This window comes from Trichechus manatus, unplaced genomic scaffold (genome assembly GCF_000243295.1).
Source record: "Trichechus manatus latirostris isolate Lorelei unplaced genomic scaffold, TriManLat1.0 scaffold00057, whole genome shotgun sequence".
NCBI classification, from domain to species: domain Eukaryota; kingdom Metazoa; phylum Chordata; class Mammalia; order Sirenia; family Trichechidae; genus Trichechus; species Trichechus manatus.
The window spans coordinates 15,541,041-15,560,601 of NW_004443993.1; the positions used below are offsets into that span (position 1 = coordinate 15,541,041).

Sequence of the window (19,561 nt, forward strand, 5' to 3'; positions counted from 1 at the left end):
GAGGCGCGGCGAGCCGAGGGCCAGCGGCCCCACGAGTGGGCGTGCCGCTTGCGGGCAGAAGCTCATGGCCACGGCCTGCTGCAGCGTGGCGATGGCTGAGGTGACCTGCGGCGGCGGCGGCGGCGGGAAGAGCGCGCGGCCGCGCTCGGCCTGCTGCACCATCTCGCGGTCGTACTTGACGATCTCCTGGATGATGGCGTTCTCCTGGTTGTTGAACACGCCCGAGTTGAGGTCGTGCTGCACCTTATGCAGCAGGATCGAGTTCTTCTTGCCTGCGGGTGAAGAAGGGCGGTGAGCGCAGGAGGTGGGCTGTGTACCGAGCGCCCACCAGGAGCGCCGGCAGACAGCAGACACGTGAGTGCCTGCACTGTGCAGCCGGCAGGTGTTAAGTGCCTGCCGTGTACAGCAAGCAGCTATGTAGCACCTGCTGTTTACAGCAGGCAGGTATGGCACATCTCTGCATACCCCAAGCATATGTTGAACACCTACTTTGTACCCCAAAGCACACATTGGCGCCTGCTGTATACAGCACGAAGGTATTCAGTGCCTGCTGTGTACAGAAAGCTGGCATGGAGTGTATCCACATATACCAAGCATATATTCAATACCAACTGTCTACCCCAAAAGCACACACTGAGCACCTGCTAGATACAGCAAGCAGGTGTTGAGCACTGCTGTCCACACTAAGCAGATACTGAGCACCGGTTATATACAGCAAACAAGTATTGACCACCTCCTGCATACAGCAAGAAGGTATTCATTGTCTCTTATGTACAGCAAGCACATGGAGCCCCTGCTGTGTACAGCCAGGGTGCTGAGTGCCTACCATATACCAAGCATGTGTTAAGCACCTGCTGTATACAGAAAATACATCTAAGCACCTGACATACACAAGTGTGTTGAACATCTGCTGTGGAAAGCAAATGCATTGAGCACCTTCTCATACCGCAAGGTCTTCCCTCTTACACCTCCCTGCCCAGGCACAGCGTGGAGCCATTGTCTTCGTGTCCACAAAGGGCACAAGGGCCACCACATCCCTGACCCCAATGTCCGGTCATCAGCAAGTACTGAGGGCTCCACCTCAACCATATCTGGGATCCCCCCACCCATGGCCACCCCCCTCACCAAGCCAGATCACCATTTTTCTGCACCTCCGGCTCCCCTCCCTTGAAAAATGCAAATTTGATCTGGTCCTCCCCCTGCCTAGAATCTTCCATGGCTCCCTAATGCTCCTGATTTACAGTCCAAACTCCCTGTGTACCTGGCCCCTGCCTGCCTCCCTGACCTCCTCCGTCCCAGGCTTCCCTGTCTCCCTGGAGTCAGGCCTCCTTCCTACCTCAGGGCCTTTGCACGTGCTGGGTCCACTCCTGGAACACCCCCGTTTCCCCCCTCCACCTGGCAATGCCCACTCATCCTGGTCTCCCCTCAGCATCAGCTCCTCAGGGAAGCCCCCAGTCCACACTCCTGTCGTCTCCTCTGTGACACAGCACGGTTGTCTTGTACATCATGGTCCATTATCTACAAACCCTAACACACTGCAGACCCTCAACAAATATGTGTCCAGTGGGTCAAAGTTTGCACAACTGGAAACACCCTGTGCTTTCCGGACCAGGGCAGGAGGGTGGGTCCGAGAACCGCGGGTCGGCGAGGCCCCGCCCCCTCCAGACGCCCCCGCCCGGAGGAACCACTCACCAATGCGGTCCAGGCGGTCGATGGCGACCGTCTCGAAGGCGCGCCGCATCATTGGGTACTCCTCCAGCACCTCGTTGAAGTTGTCCACGCTCAGTGAGTAGAGGCGGCAGTAGGTGTCGGCCCGCACGCTGGCCGTGCGCCGGCCCCGCGTCAGCAGGCAGATCTCTGCGCGCGGCCAAGGGAGGCGCCCTCAGCCGCCATGCAGCCGCGTAAGCACGGCCTGGCCGCCTGCCTCTGCTGGTGTAGGACCTCCTCTTCCTCCCAGGGACCCTTCCTGCCCACGGTTGGCCCACTGCATGGTTGCTGTTTCCCCTTCCCCTTCCTCTTCCTCCCCAGCTCTGTGCCCCCTGTCCGGCAGACACTCACCCCCGAAATAGGAGCCATCGGACAGTTTCATCTCCTTGTTGCCCTTGGTGAGCACGCTGACCACGCCATGCTGGATGAAGTACATCTTCTTGCCGATGGTGCCCTCGCGGATGATGTAATCACCCGGCTGGAAGACCTCGAACTTGAGCTTAGTCAGCATAGCTGTCACGAAGTTGGGGTCAGCGTTGGCAAACAACGGCATGGAGGCCACCAGCTTCCGGCAGTTGAAGTTGACAATCTCCTGAGGGTGGGGGGCAGGAGGCAGGGGTGGCATTAGGACATGGGTCTGGCTCCTGCTTCCATCTCACCATACCTTTGGGACAATTTTATTTCTCGGGCCCCGCAGTTTCCTCATCTGTGAAATGGGTTTACAATCTCACCCAAACTGAATGACCAAATGCTGGATGTTTTCCACCAAAGACAGGAGCAAGAAAGATGCTCTTCAATTTCCTCACTATTTAACACCATATTGGTGATACCAACCCATGCAATTAGACAAGAAAAAGCAATTGGAGACATAAGAATTGGAAAGGAAACAGTAAAATGATCTCTCTTTGCAGAGAAAATGACTGTCTGGAAAACCCAAAATGATCGACAGAAAAACTACAACAATGAGGAAGCTTAGTAAAATAACGGGTGATTAAAAAAAAAAAAAATCAAAGACTTTAAAATGAATTGATGAGGTAGAAGTAGGGGTGATGGTTGCCCTTGGCAAGAGGGCTTCTGGGGATGGAAGTGTTCCATGTTGGACCTGGGTGGTGGTGCACGGAATGTTCACTTTATGGAACATCCGCAACATGGGTGCTTTGCTGTAAGATACATTTCAATAGAAAGAAAATTTTACCTTAAAAAGAAAAGCAAGAGCCTTTATACAAACGCACACCACTTACGAGAAACACAGCAGATGAGAAGACCTTTGTTACAACAGCACAGAGAGCTAAGTAAGATGCCTCAACGTGAACATAACAAGCAACATCCAAACCTATATGAAGAAAATGCCAAAACTCTGAAAAGGAGACTCAAACAGACTCAGAACACTTCGCCATCATAAAGACATCCTCTCTCCGTCCTCGTGTGCTCACTTCTCGTGATCCCGGTGAAAACACCATCAGGTCTGCTTTTCAAAAACTGGAGCTAGTCAAGCTCCTTTAGAAGAACGAATGAGCAAGAATAGCAGGGAGCCCCTCGAAAAGATATAATATGTATAAATAACGTGGACAGTGCTATACTATTTTTAAAACGAAAAACGTATAGAAATACCGGAAGGGCTGGCATCACTAATGTGTCTGCAGTGGGTATCCTTGCCTGGCAAGACTGAAGTTCTTTTTTCTTTTGTGCATTTCTGGGTTTCCCAAGCTCTCTGTACTGAGCCTGTATTATTTGTATAATCAGAAAAAACGATATTAAAAATATGCACTGTTGTACATGACTTGATGGAGAAGGGTTGGCAAGAAGTTTTTGGATTTTTTTTTAAATGAGTTTCATCATCAACTGAAAGATGGCAATAAGTAAATGCATTCAAATATCAGAAAGAAAGCAGGAAGGAGGCAGGGAGGGAAAAAGACAAACCAGGAGGGAACCAGGTAGGCGCAAGGACAGGAGCCGGACTTCTCTGAACTTTTCTTGTTTTGTGGATCTGACTTTGGAATTGTGTCAACATTTAAATGATTATCAAATAGAGTGAGACACTTTCAATGGAGAGAACCGTGGCCTGTGTCTCGGGAAACTGCGTGTGTACAAATGGTCCCTCCGCCCCCGGAAGAACTCCGGCACCCCGCGTGGGCCCCAAGAATCGTCACTCTCCCTGCCTCCTCTCCTCAAACCCCATGTCACCGTCCCCTCCTGAGGCCTTTGCCCTTGCAGCGCCCTCCACCTAGGACGTCCTCAGCACGTCCCTGCAAGGCTCACGCCTCAACTCCTTCAGACATCACCTCCCCAACCTCGGCAACTGAGCCCCCCCCTTTCCTGGCGGCGCACCGTGTGTGTGTGTGTGTGTGTGTGTGTGTGTGTGTGTGTGTGTGTGTGTCTCTCTCTCTCTGACACCATCAAGTCGCTGGCTGCCGCTCCACCCCGCCTCCCTGAGGCCACGACCCACAGACTTGGTCACCACCACGGCCCAGCACAGGGCAGGGCACATGGTTGGTGCTCAATAACTGTTTGGTGAGTACTGTGGGCTGAATTGTGCCACGCAAAAAGATAGACTGAAGTCCTAACCCTGGTGTGTAAGAATGTGACCTTTTTGCAAATAGGGTCTTTGCAGATGTAATTAGTTGACATGAGGTCACCCTGGAGGAGGATGGGCCCTGATCCAATGCCTGACGGCTTTATAAGAAGAGAAAAAGCAGGACACAGAGACGCAGAGGCAGACACCATATGACAATGGAGGCAGAGAGGGGAGTGATGTGGCCACAAGCCCAGGAACCCCTGCAGCCATCAGAAGCTGGAAGAGACAAGGAAGGACCCTCCCCTAGAGCCTCTGGAGGGAGCGAGTCCCTGCGGACACCCTGAATTCAGACTCCCAGCTTCCAGAACTCTGAGAGAATAAGCACCTGCTGTTTGCAGCTGTCCGCTGTGTGGGGCTTTGTTACAGTGGCCCCAGCCCACTTGGGCAGTACGGACCGAGGATGAATGAATGGATGCGGCAGTGACATGTTTGTGGTGCTGAGTATTAGTAGCAGCTGCACTTATTGGGCACCAATTGTGTACAGCTGCTCTGCACTTGGCCCTACCGCACCTCAGAGACAGTTATTTCTCCCTCTGATACAAAGGTCAAATTCCCCACTCAAGGTCACAGGGCCCTAAGGGGCAGAGCCGGGCAGGCTGCGTTTCTGTGGTCTCCCCTCTCTGTCTAACACAGACCCCAGCTGGTCCTCCAACAGGGCAAATGGAATCAGGCGGGGGTGTCGGGACCCAGGACTACTGGGGAAGGGGGTGCCCTGGGGTGTGGGAGATGGAGGCCCACAGCAGGTGGGGGTGTGTGTACAAGTCTAGCTTAAGTCCTTCAGGCTGCAGCTGGGCCAGCCCCTCCTGGCCTCCAGGACCGGAGCGGAGTCTGGCAGCTGGGGAGAGGCTGGAACGCCGCTGAGTGCAGCTGGCCCTGTGCTCCCCTGTGCCCCGCACCTCCCGCAGCGGCCCGTTGAGCTCCCCCAGGATGCTGTCCTCGTCGAACATCTTGCCCTGGTAGCGGTGCTCATAGTAGTCATGGATCTTCTGGCGGAAGTCAGCGGGCAGCTTGTGGAAGGACATGTACTGCTCCACCTGCTTGTACTGTAACCGGAAGGGGGGGAAGGGTCAGGACTGCCACCTCCGGCAAACCCAGAACCCCCGTGGGACAACCCGGGCCCCCTAGCTTCACAACAACAAGACATGGAACGCCCAGTACATAAGTATTTCAGAGAAACAACAAAAATGCTTAGTGTAAGTATAGCCCATGCAATATTTGGGATATACTTATGCTAAAAAAAAACCCCTCGTTTTTCTGAAATTCAAACATAACTAAGCCTCCTGAATTTTATCTGGCAGCCCTACCCCTGAGAAATTGGTGACAAGCTGCACCGCAGGCCCCTCACACGAGTCTGGGCTGAAATCCCAGGTCACCCAAGACCTTGGACCCTCTTCCAGGCTCCCCTCCCTGCTGATCTTTCCAGAAACTGCTGGTCAGGTCAGCACCTCCTGAGCAGGGCAGGGGTGCAGGCATGGGTGCCAGGCCCTGCTGTCCCAGGATGGAACCGGGGAAGCCCCAGCCCCACTTCCGCCTGGCCCCCGCCTGGCCCCTGCCGGGCTGCAGCTGCCCTGAGCTCAGCAGAACCCGTGACGGCGGGCGGGTGGCGGCACCAGCGTATGTTTGGGTGTGAGGCCCCGCAGTTTCCGGACAGCCGGGACGCTTGGCACGGGGCCCGGCTGACCCAGCCGACCCACTGCCCTGCTGTGGGGGTGGCTCCCAGCCTCCCAGCAGGGGCCAGCCACAGCTTAGCGGTGCAGGGTGATGGGGCGGCATCCAGAGGGGCAAAGAGAGGTGAAGCTGAGGCAGACGGTAGACCCCATGGTGTGTAGGCCTGGGGGCTAACACCCCGCTCCCCCTCGGCCCCTCCAAGCCCCCCAGGCTGCTCCCCATGCCCACACGGGGACCAGCCCTGTGAAAATTCTCCCAGATCCTGATGCCAGGTTGAGATCACCAGCCGCTTTCTCCAAGCCTCTCAGACTCCCACGGCGAGCCTCATCCTGAGATGACCCAGAGACCCCCTCCCTCCTGCCCTGCCTCCCCCAACCCTCCCTGCCCTCATCCCCCTGGCTCCATCCCCCAGGGGAATGGCTCCTGGGTCTGGGGTCTTTCTGCCTGAGAAGCTGCATGGACTCTCCTCTCCAGCTCCCACACCTGGGTCCCCCTGCCTCTGCCCTGACCACGTAGAATGTTGGGGAGGTGCGTCCCCGCCGCACCCCCAGTGCAGGGCTGTGCCTCCCCCCTCAGATCCCCAGTTCAGGGCTGTGACTCCCCCCTGACTCCCAGGCAAGCCTGCCCCCACAGACCTTCTCTTGGTACTGGCGCCGTGAGGAATCCAGCGACTGGATGAGGGCGGTGGCGTGGCCGATGAACATGGCGTAGCAGGTGGCGCCCACTATCATGCTCAGCATGGTCAGCCAGATGTCCGTCATGCTCTCGGGGGCCTGCCGGCCGTAGCCGATGCACAGCATGTGGCTCATGGCCTTGAAGAGGGCGAAGGAGTAAAGCTCACTCCAGGAGTGGTTCTGCAGGCAGAGGGCAGGTGAGTGGGCACTCGCGGCCAGGGGAGCCTTCCACCCGCCCACAGGTGCCCAAGGAGGGTGAGCTCCCCGTGCCCTGAGGTAACCAACGGGAATCGGCGACAAGCAGTAACCAGGGCCTGCCGCCAACTGCGTGGGGCAACTGCAATCGGAACGATTTTGCCGACAGGTAAACTGAGGCTCAGGGAGATGATATGACCTGCGTGTGTCGTGAGAAAGCAGGGGCAGATCTAAAGCTGCCCCCCTATTCACGTGTGGGAAAGCTGAGGCCTCGAGGGGCAGCTTCCAGCCCTCTGTGGCCTCTGCCCAGAGTGTCTGTGGGGTCAGAAGAGGTGAAAGATCCAGGAGCCTCGTGGACAGGCCCGTCAGGGACATAGGGTCAGAGCAGAGGGCCAGGACAGGGAAGGCGGAGGCACCAGGCGGCACCCAGGAGGCCCTGCCCCTCGAGTCCTCAGCTGACCCGGCTGGGGAAGCGGGGAGCGGGCCCCATTCAGGAAATGGGGCCACATGTGCAGTGTCGGCCAGACAATGGGCTGCCTCAGCCGGGCAGCTGTGCCAGGCGCCGGGGCGGGCGCCCACGGTTTTCCTTCGGCAGCTCCTTTCCCCGCCAGTGCCCGCCTGCTCCGTGCCCAGCCCAGGAACCATCCCAACCCCCACAGGTGCCCCTGGGGCCCTGCTCCCTGTGGCAGGAAGCCTCACTGAGGTGCTAACCTGGCCTTCACACCTGCTTCAACCCAGACTCCCCCTTCCTGCCGGCGCCTCGGCCGGAGCACCAGCACTAGGCCTCCCTGTATGTACGTTTGTTTGTTTCTTAGGGTGCTATTACGGACTGAATTGTGTCCCCCAAAATATATGCTGTAAATCTTAAATTCTATGCTTGTGGTTATAATCCCATTTAGGAATGGGATGTCTTTGTTACATCAATGAGGCAGGATTAGTGTATGGTGTGGCTTGAGTCAATCTCTTTTGAGATATAAAAGAGACTAAACAAGCCACCAAGGGAGCAGAGATGAGAGAAGAGAGTTGCCAAGTGACATGAATATCGCCCAGGAGCAGAAGCTCAGAGACAAGGACCTTCCTCCAGAGCTGACAGAGAGACAGAGCCTTCCCCTAGAGCTGGCGCCCTGAACTCAGACTTCTAGCTTCCTAAACTGCGAGAAAGTAAGTTTCTGTGTGTTAAAGCCGCGCACTTGTGTTTCTATTATAGCAGCGTTAGATAACTAAGACAGGCACTGAATGCCACTTTCTCCGTTGAGCGTCTCTGTACAGATGTTTCTTTTAAATAAATGTATGTAAATTAAAGGGAGGAGTCAATCTAAAGGAAAGCATTAAGTAGATCCTACTGCCTGTGGGTGACAAGAAGTGACCAAAGCTCAGTGACTCCCAAGGAGGGGCCCCCGAGTGACGCAGGATCTGAAAGATGCAAAGACATTGTCATGTCCCCATCCTGATGGGCCAGCCGCCAGGAGCAGTAATGGGGGGGCTTCAGGCTTGAACAGCCCCCAGGAGCAGTAATGCGGGGGGCTTCAGGCTTGAACAGCCCCCAGGAGCACTAATGGGGGGGGGCTTCAGGCTTGAACAGCCCCCAGGAGCACTGACGGGGGACTCCAGGCTTGTTTGAATCCTGGCTGGGCAGCCTCTTCTGGGCGCGTGGGGCTCCTGGGCCGGAGTTTCCCGAGCTCGCGGGGCGGGAGGCTCACCACCATGTTGTTGATGGAGACCCAGCAGTTGTGCGGGAAGTCCTGCAGCATGGGCACCAGGAACTGCAGGCAGCCGTCCCAGTGGCACAGCAGCAACATCATGCTGATGAGGTTGCAGATGCGCATGACCGCGCTGGCCAGGTCGTAGGTCATGTGGAAGATCTGTGGGGGGCGGGCCGGTGAGGCTCCCCACCCCCGAGCCGACCCCCACCCAGCCCCTTCCTGTCCTCGACTGCTTCAGCACGTGGCCCTCGGCACCCCGCCCCCTCTGCCACGCTACCCCCCACCCCTCCCAGGCCCACCTCCACCGCCCGGACTTGGCCTCGCCCCCAGCTCTACCCCCACCTGCTCCCCCTCGGAGCCTTGTCCCCGGCCCTGGAAACTGAGGGTGACAATGGGTGCGACGATACCCCCAGCGCTCCCTCTGGGCCCTCGCGGCAGGAGTCTGGTCAGACTCAGTCCAGAGGCCGACTTGGGGCGGCGGGTCTGCACGGAGGCAGGGAGCTTTTGGAAACGTGACTTCGCTTCTCTGAGCCTCAGTTTCCCCAGTGCCAATGTGGCTGCGGACCCTGCCTCTCCCAGGGCGGAATGAAGAGGAGGGGAATGTTCTTCCCTGCGCTGTGATCTCCGGGCCCCGTCCGTGTCCCTCCCAAGGCCTGCTCCCTAGGGCTCCCCTCGGCCCCCACGGCAGTCCCTGTGACCCCGCCCGCTGCAGTGATCTCGAGCAGGCCCCGCCCTTACACCTTGGCCCCGCCTCTAGCGGCCTTCAGCCCCGCCCCTTGCCCACCCTCACGGCCCCCACCACCGCGTGCCCCGCTCACCTCCTCCCACTGGTGGATGTAGCGGATGAGGCGGGACAGGCGCAGCAGCCGCAGGAGACTGAGGATCTTGGTGAAGCGCACGATGCGCAGCGCTCGAGCCGTCTTGTAGACCTCGGAGTCGATGCCCTTCTCCACGATGAGGAAAATGTAGTCCACGGGGATGGAGGACACGAAGTCCACCACAAACCACGTGCGCAGGTACTTCTTCTTGATTTTCTCAGGATCCAGGATAATCTCCGTGTTGTCCTCGATGACGATGCCGGTGCGGAAGTTCAGCACCAGGTCCATGAGGAAGAAGGTGTCCGAGACCACGTTGAACACGATCCACGGGGCCGTGGTCTCATCCTTGAAGAAGGTGATGCCCACGGGGATGATGATCAGGTTCCCCACCATGAACAGCAGCATCGTAAAGTCCCAGTAGAACCTGGGGTGGGGGCGGATGAAGGGCCGGTCACAGCTCCAGGAGGTGCCCCCTGCCAGGTGCACCTTACCTACCTTTCCCACCAGCCCTCAGGACCAGCCTAATCTGCCTCTTCATCAAAACACAAGACGTGACCCCTGGTCATCATCGCTGGTGTGGAACCCCCCTTCCAGGCAGCCCTCCCTGCACCCAGAGCTGGCTGCCCACTGGGCTCCCCAGCCCAGGTCCTCCCCTAGCGCAGCTCCGACTTCCATGCCTTGAAGAGTCAAGAGTGCTCACCAGCCCAAGAGGTCGCTCAAAAATAGATGAAATGTTTTGCCTGATCAAAAAAAAAAAAAAAGGAAACCTGGACAATGTGCCTGACAAACTGCCTTCAAAGAGAACTAAGGGAAGAGGGGAGGGAGAGAGGGGCGGAGAGGAGCTGGGGCCCTAAGGTTTAGGGAGAGGAGGCCAGGCAGGGACACAGAGGGGGCACGCTGGGCTCACAGTACGGTGGGCAGAGGTGGGGGAAGTGGAACCTGCAGGGAGGGGACTGGCCCAGGCTCAGCAGATAATGGGGTCACAGCAGTGCAGCCCCTCAGCACCAGCCCGAGGAGCTAGGCTCCCATGCGGGGCTCAGGAAACCTGAGAGAAGGGGAGACATGGGCTGCATTTACATTTCTGGAAGAGCGCCTTTGGGGCCCAGACACAGGGAGGTGGTGGGGGATCAGTCCAGGAGGGCGGAGAGAGGCCAAGGCTGGGGCAGGGGCCAGAGCGGAGGGGCAGGAGGCGGGGTGCATGGTGGACAGGACTTGGCAACCATTGAGGTGTTTAATATAATAAACCCACAGGAAAAAGTGATGGCAGGCCGCTTCCACTCCCAAATAGGTCCAGAAGGGAACACATGCCTGAGGCCAACCCCAAACTTCACCTGGAAAAGGCTCTCAGAGACGGGCCTGGCCATTTAAGGAGTATCTGCTGCTGGGCTGGGCACGCATTCTGAATGAAGTGTCCACCCAGTAGGACCCACAGGCACAGCCGGCCCTTAGCAATTGAGACAATGCCAGTTAGACCCACTGCAGGGTCCTGAGGGTCTCCTGATGAGAGCTGCCCCAGGCAGTGGGTGTGAGCTGGCACACCCTGCGTAGATTCAGGCAAAAAGAAGTCTTGAATTTCGAACAGTCATTTGATTTTGCCCTGCAGGGTACAGGGAGGAGACCCTCCCCACAGACCATGGGTCTTGTCAGCCCTTCTTAGTGCTCTTGAGGTCTTTGCCTCCCTCCCCCAGGTGGACTTACGAGGTGCTGTCCCACCGGCCCAGCCCCCACCCCAACATCGCTGAGGTCCCCACATCCGTTTGGTGAAGGTTCCATCACACGCACTCGTGACAGCATCAGGGAGGACCCTCAAAGGCTGTGACTTCCTGGGCTCTTCCTCCCCAGTGAACTGAAGAAGAGACTGAGGTTCTGAGGGGCTGGCACAAATAAATAGAAGACTGGAAGCCTTGGTACTGGCAAGGCTGTGGTGAGCTCCTGCTTTTGGGAGTCGCTATAAGTTGGCTCCGTCTTTCTGGATGGCTTCACAAGGGAAGAGTTATTAATACCGTGCCTGCCAGGTGACCCAGACATTCCACTTCGGGAATTGAGCCCAAGGAAACCGTCCAAAAGGAGAAAAACATTAAAAAGCCATTTGTACCAAAATGTTCACAGCAGCTTGGTCGGTAAGAGCCAAAGTCTGGAGAGGACACAATGTCTAACGCCACAGTGGCGTCAGCCGGACTTGGGTGACACCCTGCTTCTCCTGCTCGCCAGCACACGTGACCTTGGGCAAGTCCCTCCAGCCCCTTGGAGCCCAGGAAGTCACAGCCGTTGTGGGTCCCCTCGGACGCTGTCACATCTGCATGCTATGAAGCCTTCACTAATGGACATGGGGACCCTGGCCATATTGGGGAGGGGGCTAGGCTAGTAGGACGGCCCCCTACTAACCCATCTGGGGTGGCGGAGATATTGAGAGAGCCAAGAAGAAGTGACGTGGTCTGTGGAGGGGTTCTCCTCCCTGCACTGTTAAGCGCAAAATCAAATTATTGCTTGAAATTCAATACTCCCCCCTCCGCCTGAATCAGGGTGTGTGGGTGCAGACTCCAGTTGGGGGCATCTGCTCATCGCTGAGACCCCTGGGGCCCCAGGCACCAAACAGGACTGAAGGGCCCACCTGCCTGCTGCACCCCCCAAGGAGGCTGACACCAATGACAGCTCTGTTACTATTCTCTCTCTCTCTAATCTTTCCAGGGAAGCTACAGATGGGGAAGCTGAGGCGCAGTGAGATGAAGCAATAGGTGGCAGAGAGGGTTTTGGACCTGGGGCCAGAGCTTTGGACCCCGGTGTCACCACCACCCTGCTTCCATTGCTCAGGGTCCTTCCCTTCTAAGCCCAATTGGCAAGTGGCCCCCATTTTGCTGAGGGTCACCACCCTGGGGCTGGGGGCAGGGGGGGTCCAGAGGGGTTGAGGCCTCTGCTTCCTCTCCTCATGCCTCCTGTACCCCCATGAGGTCACCAGATTCTCGTGGCAACAGTTTATCATTGGTCTGGTGACAAATGGGGAAACTGAGGCCTGGCTAGCCAAAGCGACTCGCTGCAGGTCATGCAGGTCATGCAGCAGAGTTTGGTGTCCCCCTCCCCTCCCCGGACCCTCAGCCCTGTGTGTGTTGGGAAGGGCTCTGCCCCTCAGGGAGCGTCCTGGGAGTGCCCCAGGCCGCAGAGCCCAAGGTCAGGGACACAGTGAGAAGGGGTGCAGGCAGGCAGGACCCCCAGGCCCTGTAGGATCAGAGAACCTGCCCGGGAGGCAGGCCAGGATTACAGATGGGGCAAATCCGGGAGGGATTAGGGGCTGGGTGGGCGATTAGACCCAAGGATGAGATGGAGGATTAGAAGCCGGGCCCTCAGAGGTGGGATCAGGGATTAGGAGAGGGAGGCTTCTCAGGGGAAGACAGCCAGGCTCCCCGGCGATCCTGAGACGGGGCAGACATTTACAGGACCCTGGGGACACACTAGGAGCACTGGTGGCGCAGTGGTTAAACCACTCGACTGCTAATCAAAAGGTCGGCAGTTCGAACCCACCAGCTGCCCCACAGGAGAAAGAGGTGGCAGTCTGCTTCTGTAAAGATTTACAGCCTTGGAAACCCTATGGGGCAGTTCCACTCTGTCCTACAGGGTCGCTCTGAATCGGAATTGACTTGATGGCGGTGAGTTTGTTGTTTGGTATTTTTGGGGGGATACATTCGATAACCACACAGACCCACCCCCCTTGGGGCTCCCGGCCCTGGCGGGGCCCAGGCACAAACTGATCAATGAATGGGGTGGCTTGGGAGGGTGCTATGACCTAGACCGATGAAGGGTAGGAGCCCTTTAGCCAGGGTGGGCTGGGAGGGCTTCTCGGGGGAGGTGGCATTAGGGCTGGGACCTGAGAATGGAGAAGGAGCCGGTTAGCCAAGTTCGAGGAGCTGGGCTGCAGGAACGGCAGTGCAAATGTCCTGGGGCTGAAAAGGGGTTTTCACTTTTCAGGGACAGCCTTGGGGGGTGGGGTGCAGGCTGGAACAGAGGGAGTGCAGGGAGGTGGGAGGAGATGGAGGCACTCGGCTCTGAAGGGCCTTGGGGGATGGGGTGATGGGAGGTTTTCCGTGAGAGAGAAAGATGGACAAATGTTATTTTCAGACCAGCTGCTGGGGGCCAGGGCAGGACGGGGGGTGGAGGTGGAGTCTAGGTGGGAGGTGGGTGTGGCCTGTGCTGCCAGGATCTGGGGTGAGTTTCCAGGCAGAGCCCCAGTGTTTGCTGGTGGGGGTGTCAGGTCGGGGTATGGCCTGAGGAAGAGCCTCCAGGGTGTCCCCCACCCCAGGGTCCTCCAGCCCGGCTGAGGGAATGAGGCCTGGGGGACCTAACGTGTTAAGCAAGCAATTCAGCAAGCAGAGATTCCAAGCCTGTGGCAGGAAGCCCTTAGGAAGGGGAGGGGTGTCTCAGCCACCCCACTCCTGCCGCTTCACGATAACCCGGAGCCTGCTTCCTCCCCAGCTCAGGGCCCTCAGCCTTTTCCTCTTTTCTGGGAAATGGGTCTCTCTGCTGATGGTTGGCATTCATGCCCCACCTCCCACCCCAGATAATCTGGTTTATTCCCATGCCTAATGCGGGGTTCATCACCCAGGGATTTGCAGAGCCGGTCCCATCCTGATCTTCTGCTGATCTGCTGAGCCATCTGGGGCAGGGTCCCCGGGAAAGTGGGGGATAGGGGCCTCCAGTCTGGCCCAGCCCACCGAGGCACACCCTCTCCCCCACAGCACCCCCCCGCCCCCAGCATCAGCATCCACAGGTCCTCTGAGGCCCAGGAAAGGGATCAGTCCTCTCCCTCTCCCAGCCAGACCTGGCCAGCAGGGACAATTCAGAAATTGTCAAGCGCTGTGGAGTCGACTTAGACTCATGGCCACCCCAAGTGACAGGGTAGAACCATCCCATCGGGTCTTCTAGGCTGTCATCTTTACAGAAGCAAATTATCAGGGCTTTCTGCCACAGAGCTGCTGGGTGGGTTTGAACAACTTTTCAGTGAGCAGCCGAGTGCTTAACCTTTGCACTACCAGGGCTCGATTCCAACTCACAGCATCCTGATAGGACAGAGTAGAACTGCCCCCTAGGGTTTCTAAGAAGCAGCGGGTGGAGTCAAACTGCCGACCTTTTGGTTAGCAGCCTGAGCTCTTAACCACTGCACCACCAGGGCTCCAGTTCAGGACTATTGACCCGGAAATATACTGCAGCAGGAGAGACTGAAGTCAGATCCTGGAGGCCATTACAGACGGGACTGTGACAAAAGGCAGTAAGGACACAGCTCAGCATCTCTCTGCTCTCCTCACCCAGGCCCGAGCTCCCAGGGAACACACACCTGACCCACCCCAGCTCCCAACGCCAAGGCTACCTCAGCCTCCCAAACTGCCAGCAACCCAGAAGGTGGTGGGAAGTGGCAGAAAAAGTCTCCAGCCCAGCCCCACTCTGACTCACAGGTGCCCTTGGGGGGCCCACCATCCCTCCCAGGGCCTCAGTGTCCCCACACCTGCCCACCACCACCCCCCTGTCCAGGTACCTCCTCCTTCACACATGTCATATTTCCATGTCTGAGCTTTTTCAGCATTTAGAAATTGGGGGTAGTTTGTGAGGGGTACATCAATGAACAAATTTTTAAAATAATTTTTCTGGGGGCGCAGAAGACCTCACCAAGACCCCAGAAATTCCAAGAGGCTTCGGCCGTGACTGCTTCAGGCCACTTTCCTTCCTTCCTCTGCCCTTTGGTTTCAGACCCAAACCTCAGTGTGTAAAGAAGGAAAATCAAACCCTCTCCAGCCTTGGGGCCATCTGAGGGGAACTTTCTGCACCCCAAATCCTCCCCTCTGTCCCTCGAACTTGCTTCTCCACCGCCGCACCCACAGAAGCTCCTGTAACATCTCTCGGAGCTCCTGCGTGCCAAGCACCAAGGCTGGAGTTTTAACCACAGGCCCCCGAGGATCCAGGTTATAAATGAAGAAAAAACAGTTGCTGAAACAGGGGCTTCAACTCATGGGGACCCCATGTGTGTCAGAGTAGAACTGTGTTCCGTAGGGTTTTCAGTGGCGGATTTTTCGGAAGTCGCCAGGCCTTTCTTCAGAGCTGCTTCTGGGTGGACTCCAACCGCCAACCTTTTGGTTAGCAGCTGAGCACTTCCACCTTTTGCACCGCCCTGGGCACCTAAATGAAGAAATTGAACCTGGGCTTGTCCAAAGGCGCCCAGAGGTGATACAGCTGAGGGGTCTGCCAGCTCCGCGAGTCCCACCAACGGGCCCTGGGTCTCCACGCTTCCGCTCGGAGGAGGTGGAAGAGCAAGTGAAAGGAAGGGGAAAGAGTCCCGTTCTGGGAGTCTGAGTGGAGGATGGAGAATAAAGGACGCAGGTGCGCCGCTGGGAGTTGAGCGCGGCCACCCGGAGGCCATACAGAGCTTGGGTTTGAAGGATGGGAAGTCTACTCCCTGATGGCCACAGGAAGGGGCCAGCAGAGGGGGTGGGTGTGATCTTTGAAGCTCAGTGAGATGCTGGGAGGCAGTCCTGAGAGTCAGATCCCCCCTCTCCCCTCTACCACCACCAACTCACATTTGGGGCAAGCAAGACAGAGAGGCCCAGCCAGTCACAGGCAGCACTGGAGCAAGAACGCACACCGGGCCCTCCCGGAAATACTCGCTCCCCCCTCCACCATGTGGCCCAGACTCTAAAACCCCGTTCCTGCCTTCTGACCCGAGCCCAGGTCTGTTCTCCACCTGCCCCCCTCCTCAGCCTGTGTCCACCCAGGTCCCCAAACAGTAATTGTCGCTTCTGGGTGCCACACGGGGCAGGCGCCGCTGGCAGGAATCCAAGTTGTGACTGGAGGAGGTGGAGGCCCTGTGCCCTCAGACCTCTTAAATCGTGTGTGGGGTTGACACCTTTGAGAGGTAAATACAAAAACCCTTGGTAAAAGGCCCCTCCGCCCCCTCCATAAACAGTTCACACACATATATGCAGTGCCTGGGTGGCACAAATGGTTAAACGCTCAGCTGTTAACCAAAAGGTTGGCGGTTTGAACCTACCCAGAGGCGCCTCGGAGAAATGGCCAGGCGATCTACTTCCAAAACATCAGCGATTGAAAACTGTGGAGCACAGTTCTACTCTGACACACAGGGGGTCACCACGAGTTGGGGTCAACTCAATGGCAACTGCTGTACACTCACACACGCATGCATGCACACACACACATGTATATATACAAATATTCCACTCCTAGGTATATACCCAAAAGAATTGAGAACAGGGACGCAAACAAGCACACGTGCGTGAACGTCCCCTGCGGCCCTGTTCACAACAGCCAAAAAGTGGAAACAATCCACATGTCCACCAGCTGACGGAGAAACACAATGGGCTCCCTCCACACAATGCAATAGCACTCGACCGTAAAAATGAATGAAGAACTGAAACACGCTACAGTGTAGCTGAGCCTTGAAAACACGACGCTCAGTGAGAGAAGCAGGACATGAAAGGCCACATAGCGTATGATTCCATTAATATGAAATGTCTACAATACGCAAATCCACAGACAGAAAGTGGATGAGTGGTTGTCAGGGACGGGGAGAGGGGGATGGAGAGGGGCTGCTAATGGGTGTGGCCTTCTGTTTGGGGTAATGAAAGCGTTTTGGAAATGCATGGTGGTGGCTGCATGACATGGTGAGTGTAATTAATGCCGCTGAGTTGTACACTTGAAAGTGGTTAAAATGGCAAATTTTATGCTCTGTAGATTTCATCATACAGAGAGATCATCTGCCGCAGCCATCTAGAACAGCCCTCAGAACGTCTTTACCTCCCACTGCCGCTGCCCTGGCCGGGGCGTGAGCAGAGGCTGGGCTGCGAGGTGGTCAAGGGCTTGGGTCCTAGGCTGGTCAGCCGGATGTGTCCCAGCCTTGCCCCTAACTACCTGTACGCTTTGAGCAAGCGCCTTCACCTCTCTGTACCTCCGTTTCCTCAGGTATAAAGGGGCAATAGCAACAGTGCCCACCTCACGGATGCTGTGAGGGTGAAATGAATGTTCAGAAGGCACCCAGGACAGCCCCTGGCCCAGGAGCTGCTCAGAAAGGCTGTTAATCAGAAGGGCCTTGAAGGGGCACAACTCCCCAAACAGGAGGGTTTGTAGAAGCCCCAGCCGTACCTTTACTGGGCGGCATCTTAAGTCCTTTTAGCTTTGACCACGGCCACTTGCCTCATCCTCAGCCACGTGGCCCCTCCTTGCTCACCCCTACAGTGACCTGTAAGCCCCTCTGTATTTCAGAGTACAGAGAGGGGCTGCAGCCTGCCCATGTGGGTCACAGCCTTCTTGCTCCCCCAGGGGTGCACTGTCCCTTCCACAGCTAAGAAGAAGCTCCAAGACACCCACCAGTTGGGGAAGTGGTTGGCTGCCAGAGGCCTTGCCTGCCAGCCCCCAAAACCAACCACGTGCCCACCACTCCTTGGCTGGTATCATGGGCGGTGCAGGGCACCGAGGGAACAGGGAACTCTCTGCATTCCCCCAACCGCCGTGGCTCCAGTGTCCCTCTCCAGGCATTCAGGATGGGCTGGGTGGACCGGGGAGCCCTGGAAATCAAGTCCATCCTCTCTCGGCACCCCTACTTCACAGATGGGATGCTTAGCCCAGCTTTCTCCATCTGTACCATTTGCTGAGGCCCCATGGGGCTGCCCAGAAGCACCTCATCCCACTGGACTCCCCTGGGCCCCCTCCACCTATCCCAAAACCCCACGCGTCAGTTGGGGCTGTGTTCATCCCCCAGGGAAGGTCTGAGGGGTGGGAGTTGGAACCCCCAGGCTTTCTTCCAGGCTCTGTCCCTGAGTTGTGTGCTCTTTGGTCAGTTTCCCCAGTTGTCAAGTGCTGGGGGTACAGTAGGAGCCAGGGGAAGGAAGAGTCCCACAGCCCTACTTGCCCAGCTCTGGGGATCCAGGAGGAGCAAGGCAGGGCTCTGTCCTGGGGGCTCAGGCCCTGGGGGAGGACAGAACGAGGCAGGACAAGGTCCCCGGGCACCAAGAGGCCTCCGGGCGCTGTCCCTGGTGCTGAAACCGCGCCGCTCTTTCAGGCCCGCCAGGGGCGGCTGGTGCGTCCCACCTATACTCCGACACCCCGAGCTCACAGCCCCGCTCACGGACTCACAACCGCACACACGCATCCGCTGGCACGCCTGTCACGCACACTTCCACGGCCACACGTGTGGCATCTGCACACCCAAACACTGCCCACCGGTGCACACACATACCCCTCTCCAGTACATACAAGTCACACACCACTCCAACACATACCACAATGACCCACCGTGCAGACACACCCCTAGGGACACACACCCCCATCGCTCGGCCCGAGCCCCCAGACCCCAGCCCACCCTGCACACGCGCTGCCTGCAGTGACACGCGTCGTTCACACCCATCGGCCACACAACTCTCATCCAGGAGCGAGAACTGCAAACACCCGCGGCCGTGACCGTACCAGGCCAAAGCCCCTCCGCGCCCTCCACATTTAATCTATAGCAGCAACTATACGCCCACCACAGAGTGGCCTGCGCCCTGCCCGGCCGTCAGCGGACGGGGCCTCAGGGCATAAACACACGGCCTAGGGACCCCCTGGCGCGGCGCCCCCTCCCCGCGCGCTGCCGGGACTCGAGGCGGACGCGCCTCCCCGCTGCGCGGGGCGCAGGTGGAGACTGTGGGAGCGCTTCGGGGCCGCTCAACCCCGTTGCCGCTGGCCCCTCCCGGGCGCGTCCTTCCTGGGCGCCCTTCCTTCCTTCCTTCCGCTCCGCCGCCTCCCCGCGCCCACGTTCCCCTCTATTCGTCCTCTCCACCCCTCGCACTAAGACCCCTGCGGCCCGCGACGCGCACCCACCCCATCTGCCGCGACGCAGGGGGGGGCGTTGTCAGGGCGCGTGGGCAGGAGCACGCCAGGGTCACCGCCGAGCCCCCTTCAGGGCGGAGCCTCGCGCGCCCAGGTCACTCCAGGGCGGGTCCGGACGCGCCCGAGGTTACCGAGGAGCCCGAGGTCACTCGAGGGGTTCGCCGCCCCGCCCTCCCAGCGCGCCAAGGACGGCCCCTCCGGGCGCGGCAGCGCTACCTGAAGTCGCTGTAGGGGTGGATGATCCAGGCCCCCGCCGACTTGACGCGCTCCTGCTCGCGCTCTACCGCCTTCTGGCTGCCGAACATCCGCAGCGAGAACTTGTTGACGCCGGGCTGCAGGAGCGCGCCGAACTGCCGCTGCATG

The 19,561-nt window shown here is 58.0% G+C and overlaps 1 protein-coding gene across 1 annotated transcript in view; it reads right to left on the reverse strand.

The window, feature by feature from the left end:
- HCN2 (hyperpolarization activated cyclic nucleotide gated potassium and sodium channel 2) overlaps nt 1-19,561 on the reverse strand; it is a 27,166-nt gene that overhangs the window by 851 nt on the left and 6,754 nt on the right. The window contains exons 6-13 of the mRNA XM_004378697.2: nt 19,415-19,561; nt 9,341-9,764; nt 8,520-8,681; nt 6,586-6,804; nt 5,179-5,325; nt 2,059-2,299; nt 1,693-1,857; nt 6-272 (exon numbers count right to left, since the gene is read on the reverse strand). Coding sequence (XP_004378754.2) covers nt 6-272; nt 1,693-1,857; nt 2,059-2,299; nt 5,179-5,325; nt 6,586-6,804; nt 8,520-8,681; nt 9,341-9,764; nt 19,415-19,561 — 1,772 coding nt within the window. The remainder of the gene's footprint in view (nt 1-5; nt 273-1,692; nt 1,858-2,058; nt 2,300-5,178; nt 5,326-6,585; nt 6,805-8,519; nt 8,682-9,340; nt 9,765-19,414) is intronic.